Source organism: Debaryomyces hansenii (genome assembly GCF_000006445.2).
Source record: "Debaryomyces hansenii CBS767 chromosome A complete sequence".
Lineage (NCBI taxonomy): Eukaryota > Fungi > Ascomycota > Pichiomycetes > Serinales > Debaryomycetaceae > Debaryomyces > Debaryomyces hansenii.
Genome location: NC_006046.2, coordinates 551178 through 575047, shown reverse-complemented (window position 1 = coordinate 575047; position 23870 = coordinate 551178). Strand labels below are relative to the sequence as shown.

General features: G+C 36.6%; 13 protein-coding genes across 13 annotated transcripts; 4 read left to right on the top strand and 9 right to left on the bottom strand. All coding sequences in view use genetic code 12, as the record gives it.

Moving 5' to 3' along the window:
* Window positions 1–159: 159 nt before the first annotated feature.
* DEHA2D06996g (DEHA2D06996p) lies at window positions 160–2157 on the bottom strand (the record flags this gene model as incomplete). The annotated part of the gene is made up of 1 exon (XM_458766.1): window positions 160–2157. One exon carries the CDS (start codon window positions 2155–2157, stop codon window positions 160–162), a length of 1998 nt encoding a protein of 665 aa, XP_458766.2.
* Window positions 2158–2465: 308 nt separating this feature from the next.
* DEHA2D06974g (DEHA2D06974p) lies at window positions 2466–3482 on the top strand (the record flags this gene model as incomplete). Its single annotated transcript, XM_458765.1, has 1 exon — window positions 2466–3482. The coding sequence occupies one exon, from the start codon at window positions 2466–2468 to the stop codon at window positions 3480–3482; it is 1017 nt and encodes a 338-aa protein (XP_458765.2).
* An 83-nt stretch (window positions 3483–3565) lies between these two features.
* DEHA2D06952g (DEHA2D06952p) lies at window positions 3566–4750 on the bottom strand (the record flags this gene model as incomplete). Its single annotated transcript, XM_458764.2, has 1 exon — window positions 3566–4750. The coding sequence occupies one exon, from the start codon at window positions 4748–4750 to the stop codon at window positions 3566–3568; it is 1185 nt and encodes a 394-aa protein (XP_458764.2).
* A 195-nt stretch (window positions 4751–4945) lies between these two features.
* On the bottom strand, window positions 4946–7486 carry DEHA2D06930g (DEHA2D06930p; the record flags this gene model as incomplete). The annotated part of the gene is made up of 1 exon (XM_002770224.1): window positions 4946–7486. The coding sequence occupies one exon, from the start codon at window positions 7484–7486 to the stop codon at window positions 4946–4948; it is 2541 nt and encodes an 846-aa protein (XP_002770270.1).
* Window positions 7487–7711: 225 nt separating this feature from the next.
* On the bottom strand, window positions 7712–10786 carry DEHA2D06908g (DEHA2D06908p; the record flags this gene model as incomplete). The annotated part of the gene is made up of 1 exon (XM_458762.1): window positions 7712–10786. One exon carries the CDS (start codon window positions 10784–10786, stop codon window positions 7712–7714), a length of 3075 nt encoding a protein of 1024 aa, XP_458762.2.
* Window positions 10787–10984: 198 nt separating this feature from the next.
* On the bottom strand, window positions 10985–12103 carry DEHA2D06886g (DEHA2D06886p; the record flags this gene model as incomplete). Its single annotated transcript, XM_458761.2, has 1 exon — window positions 10985–12103. One exon carries the CDS (start codon window positions 12101–12103, stop codon window positions 10985–10987), a length of 1119 nt encoding a protein of 372 aa, XP_458761.2.
* Window positions 12104–12457: 354 nt separating this feature from the next.
* Window positions 12458–14803, bottom strand: DEHA2D06864g (DEHA2D06864p; the record flags this gene model as incomplete). Its single annotated transcript, XM_458760.1, has 1 exon — window positions 12458–14803. The coding sequence occupies one exon, from the start codon at window positions 14801–14803 to the stop codon at window positions 12458–12460; it is 2346 nt and encodes a 781-aa protein (XP_458760.2).
* A 1167-nt stretch (window positions 14804–15970) lies between these two features.
* Window positions 15971–16780, top strand: DEHA2D06842g (mitochondrial 54S ribosomal protein YmL24/YmL14; the record flags this gene model as incomplete). Its single annotated transcript, XM_458758.2, has 1 exon — window positions 15971–16780. The coding sequence occupies one exon, from the start codon at window positions 15971–15973 to the stop codon at window positions 16778–16780; it is 810 nt and encodes a 269-aa protein (XP_458758.2).
* Window positions 16781–17449: 669 nt separating this feature from the next.
* On the top strand, window positions 17450–18070 carry DEHA2D06820g (60S ribosomal protein L36; the record flags this gene model as incomplete). Its single annotated transcript, XM_458756.1, has 2 exons — window positions 17450–17462; window positions 17784–18070. The coding sequence occupies 2 exons, from the start codon at window positions 17450–17452 to the stop codon at window positions 18068–18070; spliced, it is 300 nt and encodes a 99-aa protein (XP_458756.1).
* A 255-nt stretch (window positions 18071–18325) lies between these two features.
* Window positions 18326–18988, top strand: DEHA2D06798g (DEHA2D06798p; the record flags this gene model as incomplete). The annotated part of the gene is made up of 1 exon (XM_458755.1): window positions 18326–18988. One exon carries the CDS (start codon window positions 18326–18328, stop codon window positions 18986–18988), a length of 663 nt encoding a protein of 220 aa, XP_458755.2.
* Window positions 18989–19600: 612 nt separating this feature from the next.
* On the bottom strand, window positions 19601–19864 carry DEHA2D06776g (DEHA2D06776p; the record flags this gene model as incomplete). Its single annotated transcript, XM_002770223.1, has 1 exon — window positions 19601–19864. The coding sequence occupies one exon, from the start codon at window positions 19862–19864 to the stop codon at window positions 19601–19603; it is 264 nt and encodes an 87-aa protein (XP_002770269.1).
* A 170-nt stretch (window positions 19865–20034) lies between these two features.
* DEHA2D06754g (DEHA2D06754p) lies at window positions 20035–21252 on the bottom strand (the record flags this gene model as incomplete). The annotated part of the gene is made up of 1 exon (XM_458752.1): window positions 20035–21252. The coding sequence occupies one exon, from the start codon at window positions 21250–21252 to the stop codon at window positions 20035–20037; it is 1218 nt and encodes a 405-aa protein (XP_458752.2).
* A 304-nt stretch (window positions 21253–21556) lies between these two features.
* DEHA2D06732g (DEHA2D06732p) lies at window positions 21557–23194 on the bottom strand (the record flags this gene model as incomplete). The annotated part of the gene is made up of 1 exon (XM_458751.2): window positions 21557–23194. One exon carries the CDS (start codon window positions 23192–23194, stop codon window positions 21557–21559), a length of 1638 nt encoding a protein of 545 aa, XP_458751.2.
* Window positions 23195–23870: the final 676 nt, after the last annotated feature.

The following is a 23870-nucleotide window of genomic DNA, read 5'->3' as shown; positions in this document are numbered from 1 at the left end:
GTGGCTTATCTTTTACTCTTTTTAGATCTCTACCAGTAAAACTAATGCATTATTACGATATACAGCTAATAAATCTATTGGTTAATTTTGGTGGAGTAAAATCTCAGATGCTGTAATGTTGTATATTAAAATTATTGCAAACACATGTGTAGGATTTATTTAAGAGAAATTCAAACCCTGTAGGTCGTTTAGAGAATAACTAGCAACTCCTGCACCATGAGCTGGGGTTGCGTTTGCATTAGATATGGGAGTTACATTTGAGCCAGGGCTTGCTGAATCATAATTGATTTCAGGCTTGAAGTTTATTAAATTCTGATTCCGCTCAAGGTAGTATTGCTGTTTCAAGTTTTCAGTTATATTCTTTTGTTCCAGAAGTACTTCTTGTTTGATCTGATTAACTAATTCTTCAGTTATTTCTGTATCGCCAGACGTATTTTCCATGAAGCGGTTTATAAAGTAAAATGTGCCCAGGATGTTCTGGTCGATTACTACTAAGCCTGATTCGATGCATTTTTCAATTTCTTCGATCGTAATACCATACGACCAACCGAGCTCATCACAAATCTCAGGAATAGTGTTTCCCTTGAAAAATTTATAATTTTCTTCTATGTACCCATCTTGATCGGCTTCTTGTTCTTCTAGGCTCATAAGGATTTCGTTTTTCACTTTGTCATGGGTAAACAGCCGCTCCTGCGAACGTAAGAAGTTGACAATAAATTCGCTATAATCGTTATTCCTCTTATAGCAAATAACTATCAATCCAGATCGTTCGTAGTTTTTTAAGGCAATAGGTAATTTTAAGCTATCAAATAGATTAAGTGATTTATTAAAATCGACATGTGGAATCAAGTCGGTACCAAAGCCTTGAGTTGATACGAGATATCTGTTATAATAGGCATAAAGATCTTGGGATGTTATCATAGATGAGCTTTTCGTCAACTGGAAGTTGGTAAGATACTCACTAATATGTCTCGCCAATTCTTGATGATACAAATTAGACGTTTTCTTGATGTTCAATGGCGGAATAATCGTGTTTATGTTTTGAGGTGTTGTTTTAACTAATTTACCGAACGAGCATGATAATTTGATTAGATCTTGGGCTTTGTACATCAATTGTTCAAGATCCTCCAATGACGTAGATAATACTAATTCATTTTGTTTCCGCTGTTGCTCTCCGATTTGCTCCAATCCGTGGATTCCACCCCCTTTTATTTGTTGCTGAGGAGGTGGTGTTGGTGAATAGTCGTTCACCTTCACCCCATTCTCATTAATTGTGCCTTTATTTACAAGTTTTTCCCATTTAATCTTACCTATCATATCTGCTAATATTTGATAAAACTGGGATTCACCATTTTTTCGAAAACTTAACTTGATGTATGGCTTATTATTGGTGTACACTTCCGAATCATTTTCTAGCAAAATATTCATCGGGTTCACATCTTCTGGTATAATGACTGCATTATCCGTGAAGTTTAGCCTATCTTTCAATTTCTTCGATAGCGATGAATTCAACTCGCTCCCACATAATTCGCAGTACTTCAAGGCTGGATGATTGATAAAAGTACATTTGGGGCATTGGTCGTCGCGCAAAGTCTGCTGATTTGGGGCTTTGTCTGGTTTAGGATCCTGGTCGTTATTTACGTTGGTCGGTATCTCTGTACGTCTTCGCTCTATGGAATTCACTATTTGGTCTCGCGACGGCTTGATTCCACAAGAACCACATTTTGGAAGATCGCCATCCAAATTCGTCTCAACCAGTATTTGGTTATTAAATGAGCATATGATACACACCCAATGGGCCATCACTTTATATCTGTTGCTGTCGCTTCGTTTCGTCGACGATTGCTGCACGTCTGCCTCTTCCTTCAAGTATAGCTTCACCTTGGGCGACGATCTCAAAAACCGCTCGATTACCTCACCACTCGACACATTCTTCAATTCAATGGCCATAGATTTCTTGACGTCTTCGTTGTCTAGATATATTATCCTCTTATTTGTTAAATAGACCCTTCCATTTTGTCTATTCACGATTTTCAGCTTACCCTGGTATAGCCCTATATTATCTCGCACGTATAGATTATGCTCTCCTTCTTGTAAGATGGGCCTATTACTTCTATTAACCGACGCGGGCTGCCATACATCTATTCTAGAAACCATCTCAATGACTTCCTACACCCTCCTGAATCCAACTAGTTCTTACGGATATATGATCATATAGATCTAGAATCTAACATGCAAAATCTCCAGCTCCCGGATAAACCTGCAAATCAAGATTCTTATTCAATTTCATTAGGTGATAGAACACATAGAGCCGCCATAATAGCAATTTTAAGGGTTTGGTGGAAATTAAGAGAATAAGAAGGAAGTGAGATAGCCAGCTAAGTAATTTTAAAGGATTTGGTAAATAAAATAAGTTGTGATTTTGTTTTTTGAAGATTAAGCGCCAGAAAATTGGATTAGAAGATATGGCATTTTTATTTAAAAGGAATCCTAAAACAGCGCCAGATTTGGTTAGGGTATTAAATGATCAAGTGGCGAAGCTAGATCTTAATAATGATAACAATAAGAAGTATCAGGACGAATGCTCAAGGTATTTGAAGCAGATCAAGGTGATTCTCCATGGGGGAGACGATAGTGAACCGCAACCGGAGCAAATATCACAATTAGCACAAGAGATTTATTCGAGTGATTGTCTCTACCATTTGATCTCTAATATGCGTAAATTGGACTTTGATTCGAGAAAGGATGTGTTGATATTGTTCCTGACACTCTTACGACGACAGATTGGGAGCACTTCTCCCACCGTAAGCTACCTTCTTAACTCGAAGCCCGATATACTAGTTCTTTTGATGAAGGGACCGGAAACCCAAGAAACGGGGTTGATCTGCGGGCAAATCTTGAGAGATTGCATCAAATTTGAAGCGATCAACAAATTCATCATCAACAACCCATTGTTTTGGAGCTATTTCAAGTATGTTCAAATCCCAATATTCGAGATTGCTACTGATTCATTCATTACTTTGCATGATTTATTGACGACGCACAAGAAGTTAGTATCGGAATTTCTAGCCAGTAACTATGAGATCTTCACATCCCATATAAACCAGTTGATTCAGTCGAACAATTACGTTACAAAGCGCCAAAGTGTCAGATTATTGGCAGAGCTAGTTTTGCAGAGACAGAACCAGTTCTTTTTGAATAAATACTTCGACGATACAAACAACTTGAAATTAATCATGTTGTTGTTAAGTGACAAGCTGAAAAATCTACAGATCGAAGGGTTCCATATTTTTAAATTTTTCGTTGCTAAGCCTAAAAAATCCCAAAAGATTTTGGATATCCTTATCAAGAATAAAGAGAATTTCATAGCATTTTTCAGAAACTTTAACATTAACAGTTTCAACGATTCAAATCTAATCGATGAGAGGGATTATATTTTAAATGAAATTCAAAAATTACCTGATATTGAAAGAATTAACTAGCATATAGATTAGCATTACAAATAGGTTTTACTGCTATAAAGTAAACAAGCATAAATCATATATTAAATTCAACTGTAAGTAACCTATTTAGCAACTCTTGACCAGTTTTTGTATTCTTCTTCACCGTATTGAATCTTTCTAATCCATTCAGCAACCTGTGTAGTTAATTCACCAGCATCACCAGCAGTAATTGGAACTGAGATATCCTTACCCTTCCAACCAATTCTCTCGATTGGAGAAACGACAGCAGCGGTACCAGCACCGAAAGCTTCGATTAATTCACCCTTTGCGGCTCTTTCTTCAATTTCGTGGATTGTAAATTTACGTTCGACAACAGTCCATTCGGAAGGTAATCTTTCCTTACATAACTGCAAGATGGAATCTCTGGTGACACCTTCTAAAATGGTACCATCTAATGGGGCAGTGACTAATTCCTTCTTTCCCTCAGAATCCTTGAAAGCAAAGAAAACATTCATGGTTCCGACTTCGGTGACATAACCTTCGTCACCGAATAACCACAAGTTTTGTTGGTAGCCTCTTTGAGCTGCTTCTAATTGAGGTAAAATACATGGGGCGTAGTTGGCACCTAATTTACGGTTACCAACACCACCTGGCCAAGCTCTGACAGCGTAGTCAGTAGCTTCTAATGAAACCGGCTTGAAACCGGTACCGTAGTATGGACCGACTGGAGAAGCAATAACATATAATAAGGCCTTGTCTGGGGTTCCAACACCTAACGAGGCAGTGGTACCTATCAAGGTTGGTCTCAAGTATAATGAGTAACCAGCACCTTGAGGAACAAAACTTTCGTCAGTAATCAAAAACTTGTCAATCAACTTCATGAGTTCTTCCCCATCGAAAGTTGGCAAAGCAATTCTTTCCGCAGATTGGTTCATTCTTATCATATTCTTATCAGATCTGAATGTTCTAATCTGGTTGTTGGTATCACGATATGCCTTCATACCTTCGAACAATTCGAACGCATAGTGGAAGACTACGGTTGATGGATCAAACGAAAAGTTATGGTAAGGTGAAATCTTTGGTACGCCCCATCCATTTTCTTGAGTCCATTCAATTTCCAACATATGGTCAGTGAAAGTTTTACCAAATATCAATTGATCATTTGGCAATTTTTCCTTTGGTGTGGTAGTTTTAGTGATTTCTAATTTCGTTGAATCTAATGACATTTTTCTAATATTGTTAATATTTTGACCTTTCATTAAACTTTTTCTACAAGTTGTATTTAATATTTGTTTGAATATTTGCATAGCTCTATCAACTCTAATTATGCAATATCTATACTTTTTGTTCTGTATATGTATAATACTTACTCTAAAAAAGGTAACTTAGTACGCTAGATTTTTTTTCCTGACAAAATTTCATAGTGGGTTCGTCAGTTTATAAGTGAAAAAAATGAGTCAACCGAGTAAGACTATTTCGGCTATTAACGGTAATTGAAAGATTTAACCATACCATACCTTCAAGTTTTCAACTACATTGCCTTGTAATACTACTCTATTGTCACTTGCAACCCCAATTGATGAGTCACCTATGATTGATGTATTAATTTCAAATGGTAATGTCCATACAACCTGGCCGGGCTTAACAGATATACCGTTGATTTTCTTGATTCTGAGTACCAACAGGATATCCTTTGTAGTAGAAACAGATTGATTCGCGGCAGACATTCCTATCTCGGCATTATAATCGTCAACTCTAATGGATTGTATGAATGAGTCAGTGATTAACATATTTTCGGAATCGATCAAGCCAGACGATAATTTCTCAATCTTTAGTCTAATCGAGGAAAAGTCAGGAACCCATAAATCATCTTCTTGAAGAGAAATATACTCAGTTGGTTGCTTTCTCTTATACTTTAATCTTGAAATCTCGACACTTTGGGCTTTTTCGATATTTCCTAAAACTAGTTCAAGGTATGTAGTGGTCGATGTTCTAGGACACTGGTGATGGTATTTGGTAGTATTATCAGGTCCTGACATTGCAAAAATTCTGAGGAAAGACGGCGTCAATTCTACACAGCTTCCATCAAGAGCCGATTTCAGAAGATAACGTGGCTTTATTAGGGAGTATTTGAATGCATGATCTGGATAGAAGAAAGAGCTCAATTGGTAATACCCGGATACTGTTAACATCGATGGCTTATTATTAAATACGTTTACTTCACATTTGTCAAACTTACTTTCCAATGGATCGATCTTGTGTATATCCCCATTTTCTATTATTCCGGGCATCTCGTATGTGATCACTCGTGGTGTAGTAATGTTTCGGTAGAATGTCTTTTCATCAGCAGTGGTCAATTTCCGCTTGCTTCTACTAAACTTTGACTTCATCTTAGCAAAAAGCAGGTTTTTCAACGTACCCATGTTTTGTTTATCGGCAGATCTGGAATGTGTGAAGTTGTATGGATCTAATCGTTTATCAAACCACATAGGATGCGCTTCGGTTGAAAAAATCCAGTTCTTATTGCTCATCATGCTTGTATGAAGAAATATCTCATTATCAGCATCAAATAATAACATTAAATACTTCAATGTTTCACTCATAACGAAGGTCTCCATTCTATTCTGAAAATTTCCTGTTCTTATGTCCTGTAATCCATGGAATCCGCAAATTGTCTTGTACTTAGTTTGTAATAATTCAAGTACTCTAGCTCCGATCTGTAGGTACATTGGGTCTCGAGTCGCTCTATATAAGTAATATGTAGACTCGATAAACTCGGGCCTTAGTGGATACCATTCAAGCATTATCGCTTCAGAATCATCGTTCTCTAATTGAGATTTATTTAGTAAAAAGTTCCATCTTTCAGGAATCAGGTCAAAATGATCCCATAATTTTAAGTACATCAAGTGCGTTTTAATTGCATCTTGCAATTGCCCAGTCAAGACTTGTAGACCCGACCAAAATGCACCGAGCAGATCTATCCATATAGAAGCCAATGAGCCATCATTAACCCCTACATTTCCAAATATCATCACTCCTTCATTATCTCCACCTCCTTGGACCAGGTGGGCTAGTAATGCTTTATACGAGGTTTTAAATACATGCCACATATAATCATCATTAAATAGTATAGATGCCTTAGCCGCATACTCATAAAATGAATCAACGGAAGCTCCTATTCCTGTAATTTGATCCTTCCATTTATTTGCAATTGGATCTATTGACATTGGCATTAAATCAAGCGCCAGTCTGGAAGACCAAAGTTTCCAAAACGTCAATTGTGAATAGTATTCAAATTGCGGGTCTCCTGAGAGCTTTGAAAGAAGAGTAAATTCAAGAACCGGCGACGCAGCACCAGATGTACAAGTTTCTTTTTGAAGATTTGATGGTACTTTTAAGACCCCTTTTGCCAAATTAATCCGAGGAACGGGTATTTCTGTGGATGTCTTGAAGGCTGGAAGTAACTTAAGTCCCAAATCATATGCCATATTTAATAAAAACCCATCATAGTTATCAGATATTTCCTTGAATTTTTGGTATCTTGATGGCAATATTTTATTGCCTTTAGTAACATCTGTCAAAAGTAGATGTGTCGATAAAAGCCCACCTAACGACCGAATGGTAGTTTCAAAAACTTGCACTATTGTATCTTTATTAAATAAGGTCTTCTCTTCTGATTTAAGGTATTCTAAAGCCCTCTCTAACTCTTCCCATTCTTCCATTATCATTAAAGTATCCAAATTGTCTAGAATCGTCAGAGAAGTATTGCCCAAAGCATCATTTCTTACCACGTTATCGACATTATTGTAATCTGGGCCATAAGGCTCACACGTATCCGGTAATACCTCATCTGCTGGAAATCCATATTGCATGTATGACGACCATGCATGTTTGAATAGAAGTCTCGTCTCATTTTTCAAATATTGTATATGATTTGGAGTGAAGGATGATTCGTATTGGTATTTCAATGATTGCACGCAACAGAAACACGCAAGTATACATGTCACAAGTGCAATTCGATTGTTTATTGAAGTATAGAACATTGGTAGGTTAAGTCATCTATGATTTCGCTTTAATAAATCATCAAAACTTACTCTTATCCATATCTGTCTTTTTCTGATTCTCATATTTGATCGTCTTGGCTGACAAAAAAATGTCTATGCAAAAATCTGATATGTATATATATAGCTTAACTATATACTAATAAATAAACGACATCGACAACAAGTTGAGAAATATCTATAACTATATAAAATTCTAAACAAGCATCATTTCCCGAAAATCCTATTAATTTGGGTTACAACCTTACCAGCACCGAACCATAAAGTTATAAATACCAAAGTTAAGTTTAAAACAATTAATAATAAACTACTCAACATGAACCTTGGAGCGAAAATCTTCCAAACCATAAGATGTCTCCTAAAATGAGCAGCGAAAACTAAACTTGATAAACTGATAAATGTTTGATATGTTATTAAAGTCGTGATATCCGTAATTATTTGGGACAAGACTGTAATTGGCCTATTTGAGGGGGGAATTCTCCACAAGGCGATTAAGGGAATCGATAAGCAAATAATCAAAAACAGACCAAATGTATTGAGTACAATGTTCAAATGAGTAAAAGGGAATAATATAGTCTCTGTTGTCATGAAGCCAAGCTCCCACTGAATCGAGGGTATGGTTGCTTGGTGCCCTGTACTGAAGAAATGCTGATATCCCAATAATCCAAATATAATTGGAGCAATGAGATTTTTTCTCAATCCAAGGATATTATATAATTCCAAGAGGGATAAGATTTGAATTAACAACATATTAAGCGAAATTGCGCCCAAGGGTTTCGTCACCAACATAATTGCCACGGCGAAGTTAAGTACTAGTAAGAAATACGATGATCCGTAAACATTACCATATCCTAAAATTGTATTGGATCTTGCAGGTGGTTGATGGGGTTGTGGCAGTAAGTTGGATAGTAAATCATCAGAATCGGAATCATCGAGTATTTCAACGGATTGGGTGTCTATTTTGACACATAAAGGTCCTCTTGACCAACTGAAGTTTGCGAGGACTAATGTAATAAAAAGTACAATTCTCGCAATTGCAATCTTCACTGATTTCAATAATGGTCCACTTATATTGAAATTTGATGTTAAATAAAAGTCTTGATTTTCAATATATTCAAACGTCCAATAAATTGCATTCATTACCATTAAAGTTTTCACACCCGTACCTATCCACAAAGGTGCAGCCGAATGGTAGGAATTCGAAAGTTTATAAAATGACTTAATTACTAATGGTAAGGCAAATGAACACAAATGCAATAGTATAATAGACCACCATGATGTTTTGAAGGTTGCTTTACAATATGGATGTTGTTCTTCGCGGCATAAATTAATCATCGATGTTAGTCTTGATAAAATAATAAATGTAAGTGAGTGCAGAATCCCTAAAATCTTTTCGACTTTCGAATGTTTTGAGTTAATCATACAACTGTATAAACAACATGCACCAAAAGTAAGTAGAAAAAACAGTACCATCTTATCTTCCCATACCACGAACGAGTTTGAGGCAAATATCAAACAGTGAAATACGACAAAGAGTATTCCTAAAAATGACCAGCTATTGAAATTGTAACTGAAAAAGTCTCTTAATTGATGCCATAACCAACTTATGCTGAATCTGTCCATTATAGGTGCCCAAAACCCAATAATTATTCCTAATGCAGCCCCGATAAGAAGGCATTTCTTCATGTCAAAGCCTGCTGGTTTCAAAACTATGAATATAGAAAAACTCGAAACTAAACCAACTAATAACATCGCAATAATTGACCCTATAAATTCGAATGACATCGTCAGAACTCGTACTGATGGTATAGATCTTGAGTAAGTTGTGATAAATGTTAACGAGAAGAAAATAATGGCGATACCGATACAAATTAATGTTAAGTCAAAGCGTGCCCATAATGATTTACATTGTTCCAACGAATCATATTGGTAGCTTTTTGAAAATTCAATAAGCTTTGTAAGATATTTTTTATTGTTCCCAAACTTAGCATAATCCTGAACAAACTTCTCGAATTTCTCAGTGATTTCTAAATTAGATGCCAAGTTCGGCGTAGAGTCTCTAAAATTTTGAATCTGATGTATAGTTTTAAAACTTGCAAGAGTCAAATCTTTATCGTTTCCAAATGCTTCATCAATCGGAAAGCCTAAGTTATTATATGGAATAGGTAATCCCAACAATAATGACATGGTAGGAACCAAATCTATTTGATTGACAGATCTGTAGTGCCTTCCCATATCACTAGTATCATAAAAGTCAGGAGACTTTTTGTTTACATGGAACTTTTTTTGTTTTGAATACATGAACAACGTACTTTCTAATTCATCTAAGGAATCACCACCATGATTACCAGTGGAGTCCATTCCATGATCACCCATAACTACTAATAATGTATCATCATCCAATTTTTCGATGACATCTGAAATAACATCATTCATTTGGTTTAATTTCTCTTTCATTGAGTAGTGGTTTGGCCCATATCTATGACCAACATGATCAACACCTAGAAAGTGGCCAATTAATACGTCCCACTTTGTAGAATTTTCCTTCTGCAATAATGGGTATAAATGATCAATAACTCCATTATCGACCGTATGTAAATCCCAAACATTTAAAGAATCATACGGAAAATTCAATTGCGGGTTGATATATTCAGTAAACAAGGCGGTCCATGTATCGTCACCCATAAAAGCTACACTTTTATTGTTCTTGTGTAGTTGTAATATCCAATTATCTTCATCAATGGCATCACCATTAAAATTGGATCCCGCATCTATAAATGTAGGCAACGAACCTGTAGTCAATCCTTTCAATCTTTGCAAGGTCGTCGTAGGTGGATCAGACATAAACTTCAACAATATCGCGTTATCTGGTTCAGACTGGGTTAATTCATGTAAAATAGGAAAATTGTTGTGGTAATATTTACTAGACCCTTCCACTGGAATAGCAAAATCAAACCTTAACGCATCTATCACCAACACTACAGCTTTGTCAAACTTGGCCGGCTGCATACACGAATCATCCTGTCGACCCGTACATTCTGAGATATTCGGAAGAACTTGTCTAGACAACAAAAATCCCAGAGAAAAAAATCCAACACCAATAAATTGAAGTATAGCAAAGCAAAATAACACTAGAATATACCCTAGAAACGTAATTCGGAGTTTCTGTTGTTTTATTCTTGTTTTTGTTTGTTGTTGTTGTTGTAGCTGGTGTTGTTTCAATATCTGCTGCCTCACTTGGAATGCACCACCTTGATCAAATTCCAGCTGCGCTTGATCCATAGATTGTATCTTCGCCCTTCTGAGTATATCACTATCAGTATTATATATACGGCCGGTTATCCCACCATATAGCCTCTACAAACTTATTTACTCTCGCCAACTATTTGATTTGAATCACGTGATATATTATATAGTACTGTGACTTATATATAATGGTATTAATACATACTAGAACACTAAAAACTTAGAATGATATGTCTATTCCATACCGTGGTCAATCTGGCTCAAGAAGTCTTGGTCAAAATCCGTTCCCCCCATGATTTCATCGTCGGCTTGTTGAAAGTCAATGAGCTCATCCATATCATCCATTTCTTGATCGTTCGTATTTCCCATTACAGGATCATCATTACCTTCGTTGAATAGCTGGTCAATATCATCATTACTATTGTTTTCGTTATTATTATTAGTATTATTACTGTCATCATTATTCATGTTTTGATTATTGTTAGCGACCATTGATATTGTAAAATCATTGGAGATCGTGGGCTCACCGTTAGAATTGAACTCGTTGGATTGGTGGGGTTGTTCGAAGCTATCAATGAAAGGCATTTCGTTCCTATTGCCATTGAAGTTGACCTCATCACCGAATAGATTGTCATGACTCTGGTCATTATTTTCCTCGTTATTATTGATACTCACAAAAGAGTTAATCAGTCTCGGGTTGTAGTTCTCTGGTGCTTCGGTGACATGCACCGTTTGGTGCGTTAAATCGTTTATGGGTTGTGAATGCTTATGCACTGATGATATGGATGTATACTTCTTATTAAATTCAGACTCGTATTTTTCTAAAACACTGTTCAACTCGGTTTCCAACTCTTCAAACGATTCACTAGTGCCTAGTCTCGATTGGAGAGAGGCTAGTTTATCGATATTTTCTCTGCGATATGTGTACTCTCTATCGAGATCGATAGAATATGGCGATTTTTCATGCTTCAACTTGTCAATCTCTTCCCCCAACAACTGTTTCTTTATCTTCATCAATTTTAAATCTCCAAAGTATACTTCCTCGGGCTTTAAATTTTGCGCCATTTTCTTTAATTCTTCCCCATCAACGTTCTCACGTTTAGGTACACTAGGAAATGAGCTCGGTGGGATGATTTTGGAACTTTGTATATGTTTAGAAGTCACATTCTCTAGGTATTCTTGGTTTGTGACGAATCTATGTAATGCATCAGATCTAAATGAAATTAAGTCTGCTTCGTCATGCAACTGAACCATGGGTTCTTCTTTCACTGGTTGTCTTGGTTGCGCTACCAGTGGTTGTTGATGCGATGGCATCATTTTATTACGACGCCTTGGTCTTCCTGGGTGTCCCATATTCAATAATCAGTACATATATATATATATATATATATATATATTTATATGTGAAGTTGTTGTTCTGAACTGTTATTTTCTTCCAGTTGATGTTTTGTATGCGACGATTCTTCAAACGTCCGATCACAAAACCAACAGCATAGAGATGGTTTATTAAGATATATATTATACGTATATAAATAGAGAACCCATTAGGAATTGAATAAGTAGATAAAAATAATGACCTTTACATAAAACACTCAAATAAAGGAATAAAAAGAAGAATAGGGCCAACATTGATAATAATGACAAAATAATACATGAACGTAATGGTACGAAAAATAAATAAATAGAGTACAAACGAATATTAGTTGTTCATAAATCAAACCTTCCATTGACAAATTCTTCATCATCCATGTGATGGTCTTCATCAATTTCCATTTCTTCGTTTTCATCAAATTGATCATCGTCTATGGCGTCTTCGTCCGGAGGTAAATCAGGATTACCAGGGATAAAGGACCCAGGACTCTTGAAAGCATTCATTCTATGTGACTTTCCAAAATGGTCTTCCATGGTAGAATCATCGACATAGGTGAATCCTTTAAAATTAGCTTGGATTCCGGGTGATAAAGGAGTGGAAGCTAATTCCAATTGTTTCTTCAATACTGAGGTCGACTCTGAAGTGAATTCAGGATCAAAATTGGATGTATCGGTTTCTGACGTTAAATGTGGTTTAAAGGGAGGAGGAATGCTCTTCGCTTTCAATAATGCCCAGTCAATATCTTGAAAGAATTGATGAGCCCTCAATTCTCTTGCATCGTTAGCGGATCCTAATCTATGTTTGGGGTTTCTGTTTAATAATCCCTTGACAAAAGAACGCCCCTCAATACTCAATACTTCTTTAGGAAATCTCACTTTACCAAATGCAATATTCTTGTACATTTGCTGAGTATTCTCAGCATAAAATGGCGACCAACCGCAACACATTTCAAAAATCAAAACACCTAAGGACCAGAAATCAACCATTTTCGTATATCCAGATTCATCGAGTAAAACTTCTGGGGCTAAGTATTCCGTTGTGCCGCAGAAAGTATTGGTGGTACCATCGTTATTTAAATTGGCCTTTGATAATCCAAAATCACATAACGCGATGTGCCCATTTGCATCTAGTAAAATATTCTCTGGTTTCAAGTCACGATACACAATATCATTATCATGTAAATGCTCCAAAGCCAAAACCAATTCGGCAATATAGAACTTAGCTCTATCTTCGGCGAACCTTCCTTCTTTCTGTAAGTGCCAAAACAATTCTCCACCAGACATATAATCAGTAACCAAGTATAAATCGGCAGGTGTCTGGAATGAAAATTTTAATCCAACGACGAAAGGAGAGGCTGCCGTCGACGTTCTAACTAATATATTTCTTTCTCCAATAGTATGTGCAATTTCCTTCTTCTTAACAATAACTTTCTTGGACAAAACTTTCATGGCATAAATTCTGTCCGTATCATTCTTTCTGACTTGGTAAACTTGACCAAAAGTCCCCTTACCTAATAATCTCAAAACTTCAAAATCACCTGGTCCATAAGGTTTCTTTCCCAAAGAGCTATACTCCCAGTTAACTCTGATTGAACCCGAAACTCTTTCACCAACAATCCTTGTTTTCAATTCTAACCATTCTGCATTATTTTGCTTATTCGACGTCGAACTGTTAGTAGAAGGAAATACTCTAACATGTCCTAAAAACGAATCATCACTGGCTGCATCATACACAGAAATATCCAATTCCGATTTTGATCCGACTACATCAAATATTGCTTCGTGATTCCAAATTGGATTTGTAGAGCCAATTTTAAAATTCTTTAAATTAAGATGCTGAGTTGATGATTGTCTTTGATATAATGCAGGTCTATTTTTTTCGTTTTTGTCCGAAAACTTCACCATCGGAACCCCCCCTAATTGTTGGATTTTGTTTTGATTTGAGGGATAACCTGAAGATTTACCAAATGATCCAGGGGCATTTGTAACAAACTCAGAACTTTCGAAAGTACATACAACATAGGGCTGCGAATTATTTGAGTTTATTAATAAATCCTTGGCCTCAATAATTAAAACCTTCAATCTACCCTTAGGCTGACTACCGCTTTTAGATTGAGGTTGTTGGTTTTGACCAGTCTCATCGGTAGTGATAATGACGGGTTGCTTAGAATATTGTTCAGAGTTGATACTGATATCATCGTTCATACTTGCAGCGGTAGAAGCATGCTGCGATTGTTGTTGATGGTTGCCCCTATTAGTCGATTGAGATGCCATGTAAGTGTCTTGGTTTACGTTAGAATTGGAATTGTTATTCCGATTCTTGAATGTTTGGTTCAAAAATGCTTCGCTGGTAGTATTATTGTCGTTTTTTGTGGTTGTGCCGTACGCCATCGATTGGTTTGAAATAGCTGTCGTGGGTGTGACGGCAGCTAAACCTTTGGGCAAAAACTTCTTATTGGCCGACGTAATCGAATCGCTAGGGTGATGACTGGCCATATCAGAAAATTGCGACTGACCAGTAGTATGCTGACTTAAGGGTTGTGCTTGCTCCGGGTATTGCGATGGAAGCTGTTGGTATGGGCGTTGGTTTTCCTTGGATGCTTCATTCGACAGACAGTTCGTCTGGTTGTCTTTCTTATGGAAACCGCTGAACCCAAATATGGATTTCGCAAAATCTGCCATTTAGTTGAATCTGGATCGAGGGCAGCAATATATATAATACTCGGGTATAATAACAAATGAAAGTCGTGGTCTGTGATCTCAGTATTCAAGTACTTCGAATTGGGATAAAACTTGTCCTTGGTTCCTACGTGAAATGCCGTAATGTAGTATTATATAAGGAATGTAGGAATCTAGATGTAACCTTTATGCGTCCTTTCGAGTTACAAATATAATGTCAAATAGCACTCAACTATCAGTGCTGGTTCTATCTCTGATATTAAGTCTCTTACTCCTCCTCTGCATCAATTTGTTAGTAAATTCCGTTTTCCGTGTAATGTTGTTGTGCTCAAGGGGCGATTCGCAAGTATGTACATCATCATCCCTGGACACCCAAATCTCAATTTGCTTTCTTTCTCAACTCTCGATTCTAACATACGAATAAGAATTGTCTATTACTAGATATTCACCAACGTTTAGCGTCTATGTTAACTTATGATTTGATAGTTTTCTTGCTAACGTATTATCAACCTCATCAGCGAAAAAAATTTAGATAAGATTCTTGACCAGTACACGGCAAAGTCCGTTTCTTGTTACTACAAACAAAATCGCCAATTATATACGAACAACCACGATCTATATTACGTAAAATCTGCTCTATGGTACTTGTATATCCTACAATGTCTTCTGGGTAAGTCTGAAATATATACAAAAAATTTGTTAGTATTGCAACTATTGCTTATTAAAAATCGGACTCTATTGGTAGAACAGACTAAAATAGTCGCCGTTTCTTTTTGGCTTGGTCGATTTTATTTGCAATTTTGGCAACCCCAAGGCCAGTTATATATACACCAGCATATACCCCAGTGTCAATTACATTATATTTTGGATTGCAGACTTAGCGACGGGATGGGCAAAGTCGCACGGGATGGCCCCATAATAGAGATGGCAGATTTAAGATTAAACGATTCGGTACGCGGAAAAACCGATTTGCGAGATAAGATGTCCGGGGAAAACCGGGGCCGATTCTGGTTTACATATTGGAAGAGTTTACAGGTTAGGTGAGTTTCGACACAAAGTGACACGTACGTGCGCGGGGAATTGTGCAGATATAATTTTTCAGACCAAAAAGACCATTGAGACTTATGGTCGATTCATGCCTGGGGAATACTAACGGGATACAAACGAACAATGATGAACCGATTAAGCACAGGGTTGTTTAGGGGGTTGGCCTCGGTGCCACGCAGTGTTCCTAGTGCGATAATGACGGCCGGAGGAGCCATGAGCCACATAAGAAGCATGCACCAGACGATGCCAACGATGGAAAAATACTACAAGATCACCAAATATGCCAAACCAGTTGACGACACCAAATACCAGGTAGGCGATTCCGCCGAGGGGTTGAGAATTCCGTTATTCAAAAAGCAATATCCTAATTATCATTACGAAGCAATGTTCTTCAAACGTCAGAACAGAGGATTATACGGAGGATTGCAGAGAAAGAGATCGAAAACGTGTTCTGAGTCCAAGAACAAGAGCTTAAGGGCACACAAGCCTAATATCGTGAAGGCCAAGTTGTGGTCCGAAACATTGAACAAGACGATTGCCACCAGGGTGTCGACCACCGTTTTGAGAACCATCACGCGTGAAGGGGGTTTAGACAATTATTTACTCAAGGACAAGCCAGCCCGGGTGAAGACCATGGGATTGAAGGGGTGGAACTTGAAGTACGATATCATGAAGAAACAGGAATTCAACAAGTTGCCCAAGGTGGAGAAGGATGGCGATGTACAACAAGTGTACTATGTCCACAGAGACGGCATGCAGGTCACAGTGGGTAGGAATAAGTTGCTCGAGGAGTTATGGCAGTTTGCCAGCAAAGACACATGGACCCCAATCACCTGGAAGCAATTCCTCCTGAACCACACGTACTTGACGACCGAGGAGATCGTGGATAAGTTGCACCATTACAACTTTGACTTTTCAAAGGTGTCGGCGTAAGTAGAATAATATGTATATAGTCATTAATACAATCTTGTATATCATTAAATAAGCTGCAAGCCTAGTCTGGTATAATTCATTCATCGTGGTCTTCAGTCTACATTTTGTTGTTGTATGCAAATACGTACTTCTATTCTCTTAGCTATCGTTCTTACATACGCTCTTCTAGTAGTATCTTTGTAGTATCTTTGTAGTATCTTTGTAGTATCTTTATCGTGTATCTATTTAGTCTTATTTCTCATATCGTGTATCTATTCGTCATGTATCTCTCTATCATGTACATACTTAGTCCTAGGTATGTCTAGTATCTATTTAGCACCCATTACAAACATCCAAACATCCACATCATTTGATAAATCCCTACACCCATGTAACCTGACCGGTAAAATAACAGTCACATAGTCACATGATATCCTCCGCTATACCACTGGCTCAACTGGTATCCGTTATGAGTGTATATAGTCTCAGCCGTAAATTCGCACTAAAATAACAATTTGTGTGATATTTATCCAGGCTGATGTAATCATCGATCTTGACCGGTTTTGCGCCCTTGACACGAGACCACTGAGGAAAAAATTTCACCCTCTCAGTGTAATTTTCAATAGACCTTTTTATAAAAATTTTTAACTTAGGATTAATCTTTTACAAGTCAATAAATAATTAGATAAAATGGCTAGATCAGGTATGTAATAAGCCTCAAGTATTAGTGGTGTTGAAACAAGAAGACATGAGTCGGATGTATTTTAAGAATATTGGGACCAAATTATGGACATACAGTGAAGTGAAAATTTTGGATGACGAATTGGACATAAATCATAAAAATGGATGGAATCGAGTGTAATGGGGAGACCAACAATATGAGAGCATTTGCAAGTGAAGGAGAATGATATACGAGATTTTGGAGACGAGATGAGTTGAATAGTTGAGATAATGACAATACGGACCATGACGACAAGACCGACACCAGGGTAAAAAAAAAGACATAAGTACTAACAATTTACAGGTATTGCTGTTGGATTAAACAAGGGACACAAGGTTGTCGCCAAGGAAGTTGCTCCAAAGGTCTCTTACAGAAAGGGTGCTTTATCCAAGAGAACTGAATTCGTTAGAAACATCGTCAAGGAAGTTTCCGGATTAGCTCCATATGAAAGAAGATTGATCGAATTGATCAGAAATGCTGGTGAAAAGAGAGCTAAGAAGTTGGCTAAGAAGAGATTAGGTACCCACAAGAGAGCCCTTAGAAAGATCGAAGAAATGAACAAGGTCATTGCTGAATCAAGAAGACATTAAACTTTATGATTTCATGCGTAATTTTCTGTTAACTTGCTATCATTCCCTGTATCATCATTTTTTTCATTACTCTTTAAGTAATGCTTAATATATTTTACGTTTAAGTATCACTAATTACATTGTAGTTTAGGATTAGAAGTCCTCTGGGCGCTTTTGTGTAAGATTTTGTTCTACGTACACCACCTCCACCTCTATTGGCCAAATAGAATGGGTGCTGAAGCTTTTCTTCACCAAACGTCGATTACTTGAGTCTTCATGCTTTCTAGAATCGTCAACAAGCACTGTTGTCGGGGATTAACTTTCCGTCGGTTCTACGTAAACGGTGGCCCCCCTCCACTGAATTTTGGCAATCCAAACTATATACCTCCAACCTACAATGAAACAGTATCATCACCACCACAACCAATAAACCCATCAGGTCCACCTCCTAATGGCCAGATTCCCCCATCGTTTCATGATACTGCTGCCAGAAACCACAAGTCCTTAAAAGATTTCACTTCCTTCTTAGCAATGTGTGCTTTGGCGTATTTCGCCATAGATAGCTACACCAATAGAATCAAGCTAGAAAAGCTTAATATAGAGACGACCGCCATCAACCTTAAAACCCTACAAGCTCAGCAGGCAAATTTTCTAAATGCCAGGAAGAAAAGAGATCTCCAGATCTTACAGGAAAGGAAAGACCAAGATAAGAGAAATTTCAAAATGGGCTTACACATTGCCTTTTTAAGAAAACAATTGGTTGATTTGGGAGCAGATCCAGTCGATATAGAGACCGCCATCAAAGAGTTTGAGAAGAGCGTTCGGGCTGATAACTCAATAAAGAACGTTAGTGGCCAATCTTTGTGGCTAGACGATAAATCTCGTACGTATTCATCTATTCAACACTCCAAAACAGCATTTCTTACTAACACCTTCTAGCCTTGAAATTATATTTGCCAGATGCTCATGATTACGATAAAAAGAAAGTAGAAGGTAATTCTAAGGAATAGACAGTTGCATACATAGTAGCCCGTAATAAATATAGGTATAAGTCCAGTATTCCAGTAGAAATAAGATATGGGGTTACCCGCTTTTGGTGATCTCATCTGAACACCATTTAAGAGAATTTTCCGTCTGTAATTTTTTGTCAAATTTTCTTCTTTTCTTCTTTATACAATGTCTTTTACTAGGCGCCCATTAGAGTCACGGTTTATATGAATTTCTTCTACATATAATCTATAATCACTCTGTGATTTTTTCGTGCTCGGGTAAGCCTTAGAATAATCGTTTTTACCAACCTTGTTCTGTCGTGTCATTTTCTGGAGAATAGTTTGACTACGCGGTTCTAAACGTACATTTATCTAGTTTTATATTGAATTGTAGCTATATGAGCATTATTAATTGCTATGTAAAGAATAATAGTCGAATGCAAGTGAGTTATTAAGTATAGTATAACATAACTTGAGTAACCACAGGTAGAACGAGCTTTTGTAGTGGAACACTACATACAAAGAAAGCTTGCGTGGAAAATATGTATATCGTTGCTTTGGTTTATCCCTTACGCAGGTCGACCATTTCAGCATCGATTTTGCCCAATTCCCTCTGTTTAAGCTTTAATTGCAAGAGGTTGAATTTTGGACAGCATGTTGTTTGCTTATCGCTACCATTCTTCTCATAATACTTCTTGCAGCATAAGTATAGGTTGTCGATTATCTTAGAACATTTTGATTCATTATAATTATTTTGTTGTAAGCAATCCTGGATAGCACAGGCTTCCGGTTTGCATGGATCTGTTTTGTCTGAAGAAGACGACATATTGGTGAGTCTTTATTCTAGTTTATGCTGCTATTGTTCGGCAATTCAAGTAGAATATAAATTATCGATTCACATTGCTACCATTTAAGTACTTTTAATTCGAGATGAATCTCAATCAGCTGACTAGCAATAAGCGATACAGGTTAATCTTGTACATATAGAAGTAAATACTAACTAATTAAACTTTCATCTAAATCGGTATGATAATCGTCCTCGTCGTACTCGCTCGGCTCATATATAACTAAAGGAACAAACTCATTCGTATTCTGTAATCGTTTCATTGTCTTGACTTTATTGATGTAAAACACCGTACATCCAGAAAATACTGATACCAAAATAGCCATTAAACCCCATCTGGATATATGCCACCTCAAACTCTCAATTTCTGATCTCATTGCCGAATTTAATTCTGTTGTTATCTTATGATTCGTCTCCTGAATCCTCAATCGTATCTTTTTAGCATGTAATGTATTTTCAGAATTCTGATCATTCATCGCTACTTGAGTGTCATTCTTCATTTGAATAAATTCGTTGTTCAATTCGTCTGATATTATATTAAAGTCTCTTTCCAAAATGTTAATTAAGTTGATTAATTCATTAATATGCAATTCTCTCGATCTGGTAATATCAACTCTAAGCTCTTGTTGTGCACTTTCGAAAAGATATCTCTCGTTCTCTAACTCATATAGTTGTGAGTATTTAGTAGACAACTTCGAAAGCTTTGAGTTTAATTGTACTATCAATAAATTTATTATCTCATCTGCTTGGTCTGGCTTGAATCCTGCCTTAACAAGCTGTGTGTAAACTTCATACGTATCCATATATGGTTCCATGTTTTCAAAAATAGTAGTGAGAAAGTCATCCTTATTGAATTCATCAAAATCCTCCATTTCTTCTATAGATTCGTCTTGGTCTAACTGGTTCTTGATATTGGATACATTTGGTTTGGGGACACTAGGATCTGCTGGCGTTTCATCTTCTATATTCTCAGGTGAATTTGGCACATCCTTATTGATATTTTTCTCTTCTGGTAATATCGCTTGAGATTCTAACCATCTGGGTTGTTCTGGAGCTTGCTCTGGGGCTTGTTTTGCAGATTTATTTGTTTTGGATTGCTTTAATTCTGTCTCTTTTGAAATGTTGTTTGCTGATGTTATAGTCTTATCACTTCCTGGTTTATTATTTCCACTCCCATCGTTTGTCAGTTTGTTTCTAACTGATTGTTTATTCAATCGATTGCTATCACTTCGGACACGTCGACGGACATAGATCTCCTTATGCATTAAAGGTATCTTGCTTAACGCAACATATGTAGATACTGACCGGTGGCAATTCAAATATAGTCTTGGTCTATTAAAATGAAGAATACTAATACCATTTTTAATCATGATTTGATTCTAAGCTTGGTTATAACTGTCAAATGGCAAGGGAAGATTCGCTAGGTAATTATTTCTTGCCTTTTATTGAAAGGTTCTAACAATAAAATATAGATGTTATCGTAAGATCTTGAATTTTATGCGGTTTATAAACAAATATTAATACTTTATAGTGTTCAATTCAAATATTAGGTCTAAGATTTTACGCTTGATCATTTATTAGAGATTATTTTATTATCGTGTGGATATTGGAGTATCGAAATTAACAACACAAAATAAATTTACTCAATAATAGGCTATTTCGTTACAAACATATCTAATCTTCCAACGCGACTTCTTTATCTGAAGTAGTACCAAATGTGGTTAATCCTTTGACTCGTTTAAAGAGGTTCGTTAAATATTGGCTTGATTGAAAACTTACATAGCTCGAGATACTTTTATTTGTAGTTGCAAGACTATCAGCATCTGGTCCATTCTCAATACATGTGGCAGATTCAGTTTTTTCAGTACTTAAGACAGATGTCGAATTATTCGAAATATAGCTAAAAATTGACCTTGAAAACTGGTTGAACCCAAATCTGCCTTGTCTTGAATAAATTAATGGCGATATCAACCTTGAGCCGCCCTCATCTGCACACGCAAACCCGTATGTTTGAAGAGGGTTTTGGTAAGTTTTCCCTGTAACAATTACTAAATCTGGAGTAGAAGGAAGTAAAATTCGAGGGGCTATATCTAATCTTTCTTTGCTTATGGACTGAAGAGCATAATTCAACATTAATTCCTTTCTCAGTCGTCCGTCGCTTAAGTAAACCATCAACACTCTCTTGTTGGAAGTAGAACTATCCAAGCTGTCGGGAAATTCCAATTCATATCCAAAATCCTCAGTAACATTTCCATGAACAATATATTTTGTTCCAGTTGCAATATCAAATAACGTAATTTCTGGAATTATGTTCTTCAAATAGTTCAATTCATCCTTCGAACATGTATTCGTGAACGAACATAATTCATTCAATATAGAGGCCCCCAACGTTTCTAATTTCTCTTCAACCGTAAGAATATTCCCATCCCATATACACCCATATCTCTCGTATATATCGACAAATTTAATAGAAGGAAGTAAACAATTCCAGGTAACAAACCTTCCAATCTCACTCAACATTTTAACCTTCTCGGCTGCAAGATGAGTTCTCTTCTGCGTAAAATATTCGTTTCTCAAGGATAGTACATGTTGATATTCCCTTTTACTGGGGACTTTTACTTCTTTTCCATTGTCCAAATACGGTTGGGGAATATCGGGTGGAGCTGCAAGCAAATTATCATTGATTTTTAATAATAGACATGTACTCTGCGGAAACAACAGTTTGTCAACCAGGGGAAATGATTCTTGGAATTCTTTAAGCCCAGATGGACTATAGCAAATTAAATTTCTACATAAAAACTGGCACAACACAAGTGGAAATCGTTCGACAATATAGTAGCGGTAATTGGCAGCCTCAATAACATAATCGATGCCTCTTATTGAAAACTTCTGCTTTTTGGCTTGTGCTTTTGCTTCGGAACATAACATAAACAAGAACTGATGAACTAACTCACATATATTCCCAAAGCATTCTAACCAATGTATAAGTCCAAGATGGAAAAATAACCAAATCGTCATTGAAATCCGTAATAGATGAACTCGAAGCAACGCAGCGGTTGTTATATCAGTATTAACATCTAACGCGTCCAACAAACTGAGCCCTTCCACTTGTCCAAAAATCCCTAGATTCATGTTTGTAATACTTTGAATGTTTCCCAGTCGTTCGTGTGATGCATCATTGCGTAAAAACAATTCATCAAACTCACCGTTGTTGTTTGGATCATCCAAGTATTTTGCATAGTTGAGATCAGCAGAAGTTTCTTCAATAGGAAGCTTGAATCTGAGCTCTTCGGCATGGGTATATTTCACCATGGTCGCTAAATAAAATTCACAAGTTTGAAGTAGAAGAAAACAACTTTGAGGTTTGAGTTAAAAAATGTTGCAAAACTTTCTTTGTAAAATTTTTTTTTTAACTACGGAATTTCTTGATAAGACATTAGAAATTCAGAGGAAATATTATTTTGTGGTTATGTGTATAATCTGAGTATCATCTACCCAAGTTCAAGTTTTTCAGGCTTTCATGTCATTGACGCATATTCAATTTGCTATTTAATAGCTACAATGAACATTAAATCGAAAGCCAGGGATAATTAATACAGGGGAACGTTTAAGCATGACTATTATGTATTCAGCGGTTGAAAGGTCTCGGATATTTAGCCATCTCTCTGTATTTAGTCGAAGGATTGTCTCATCCTTCACAGAGTATCTACACAAATGAAGTATAATAATTCTCAGATATAGAAAGCTAGAAAGCTAGAAAGCTTGACTAATAAAGGTCCATTTATTCTATACCTGATTTTACTTGATTTTGTCTTGATAAACTACCTCTTGATATTAAAAGGACTACGTTAATAATTTATTCTCTTGTGGTGAAAGAAATCTTGCAAATGTAGGATTAATACAACGCGACTAAATTTTGCAGCAATTAATATTATTGGTTTAATGAATTGATGATTTAATGAATTGATGATTTCGACTAATAGGTCTA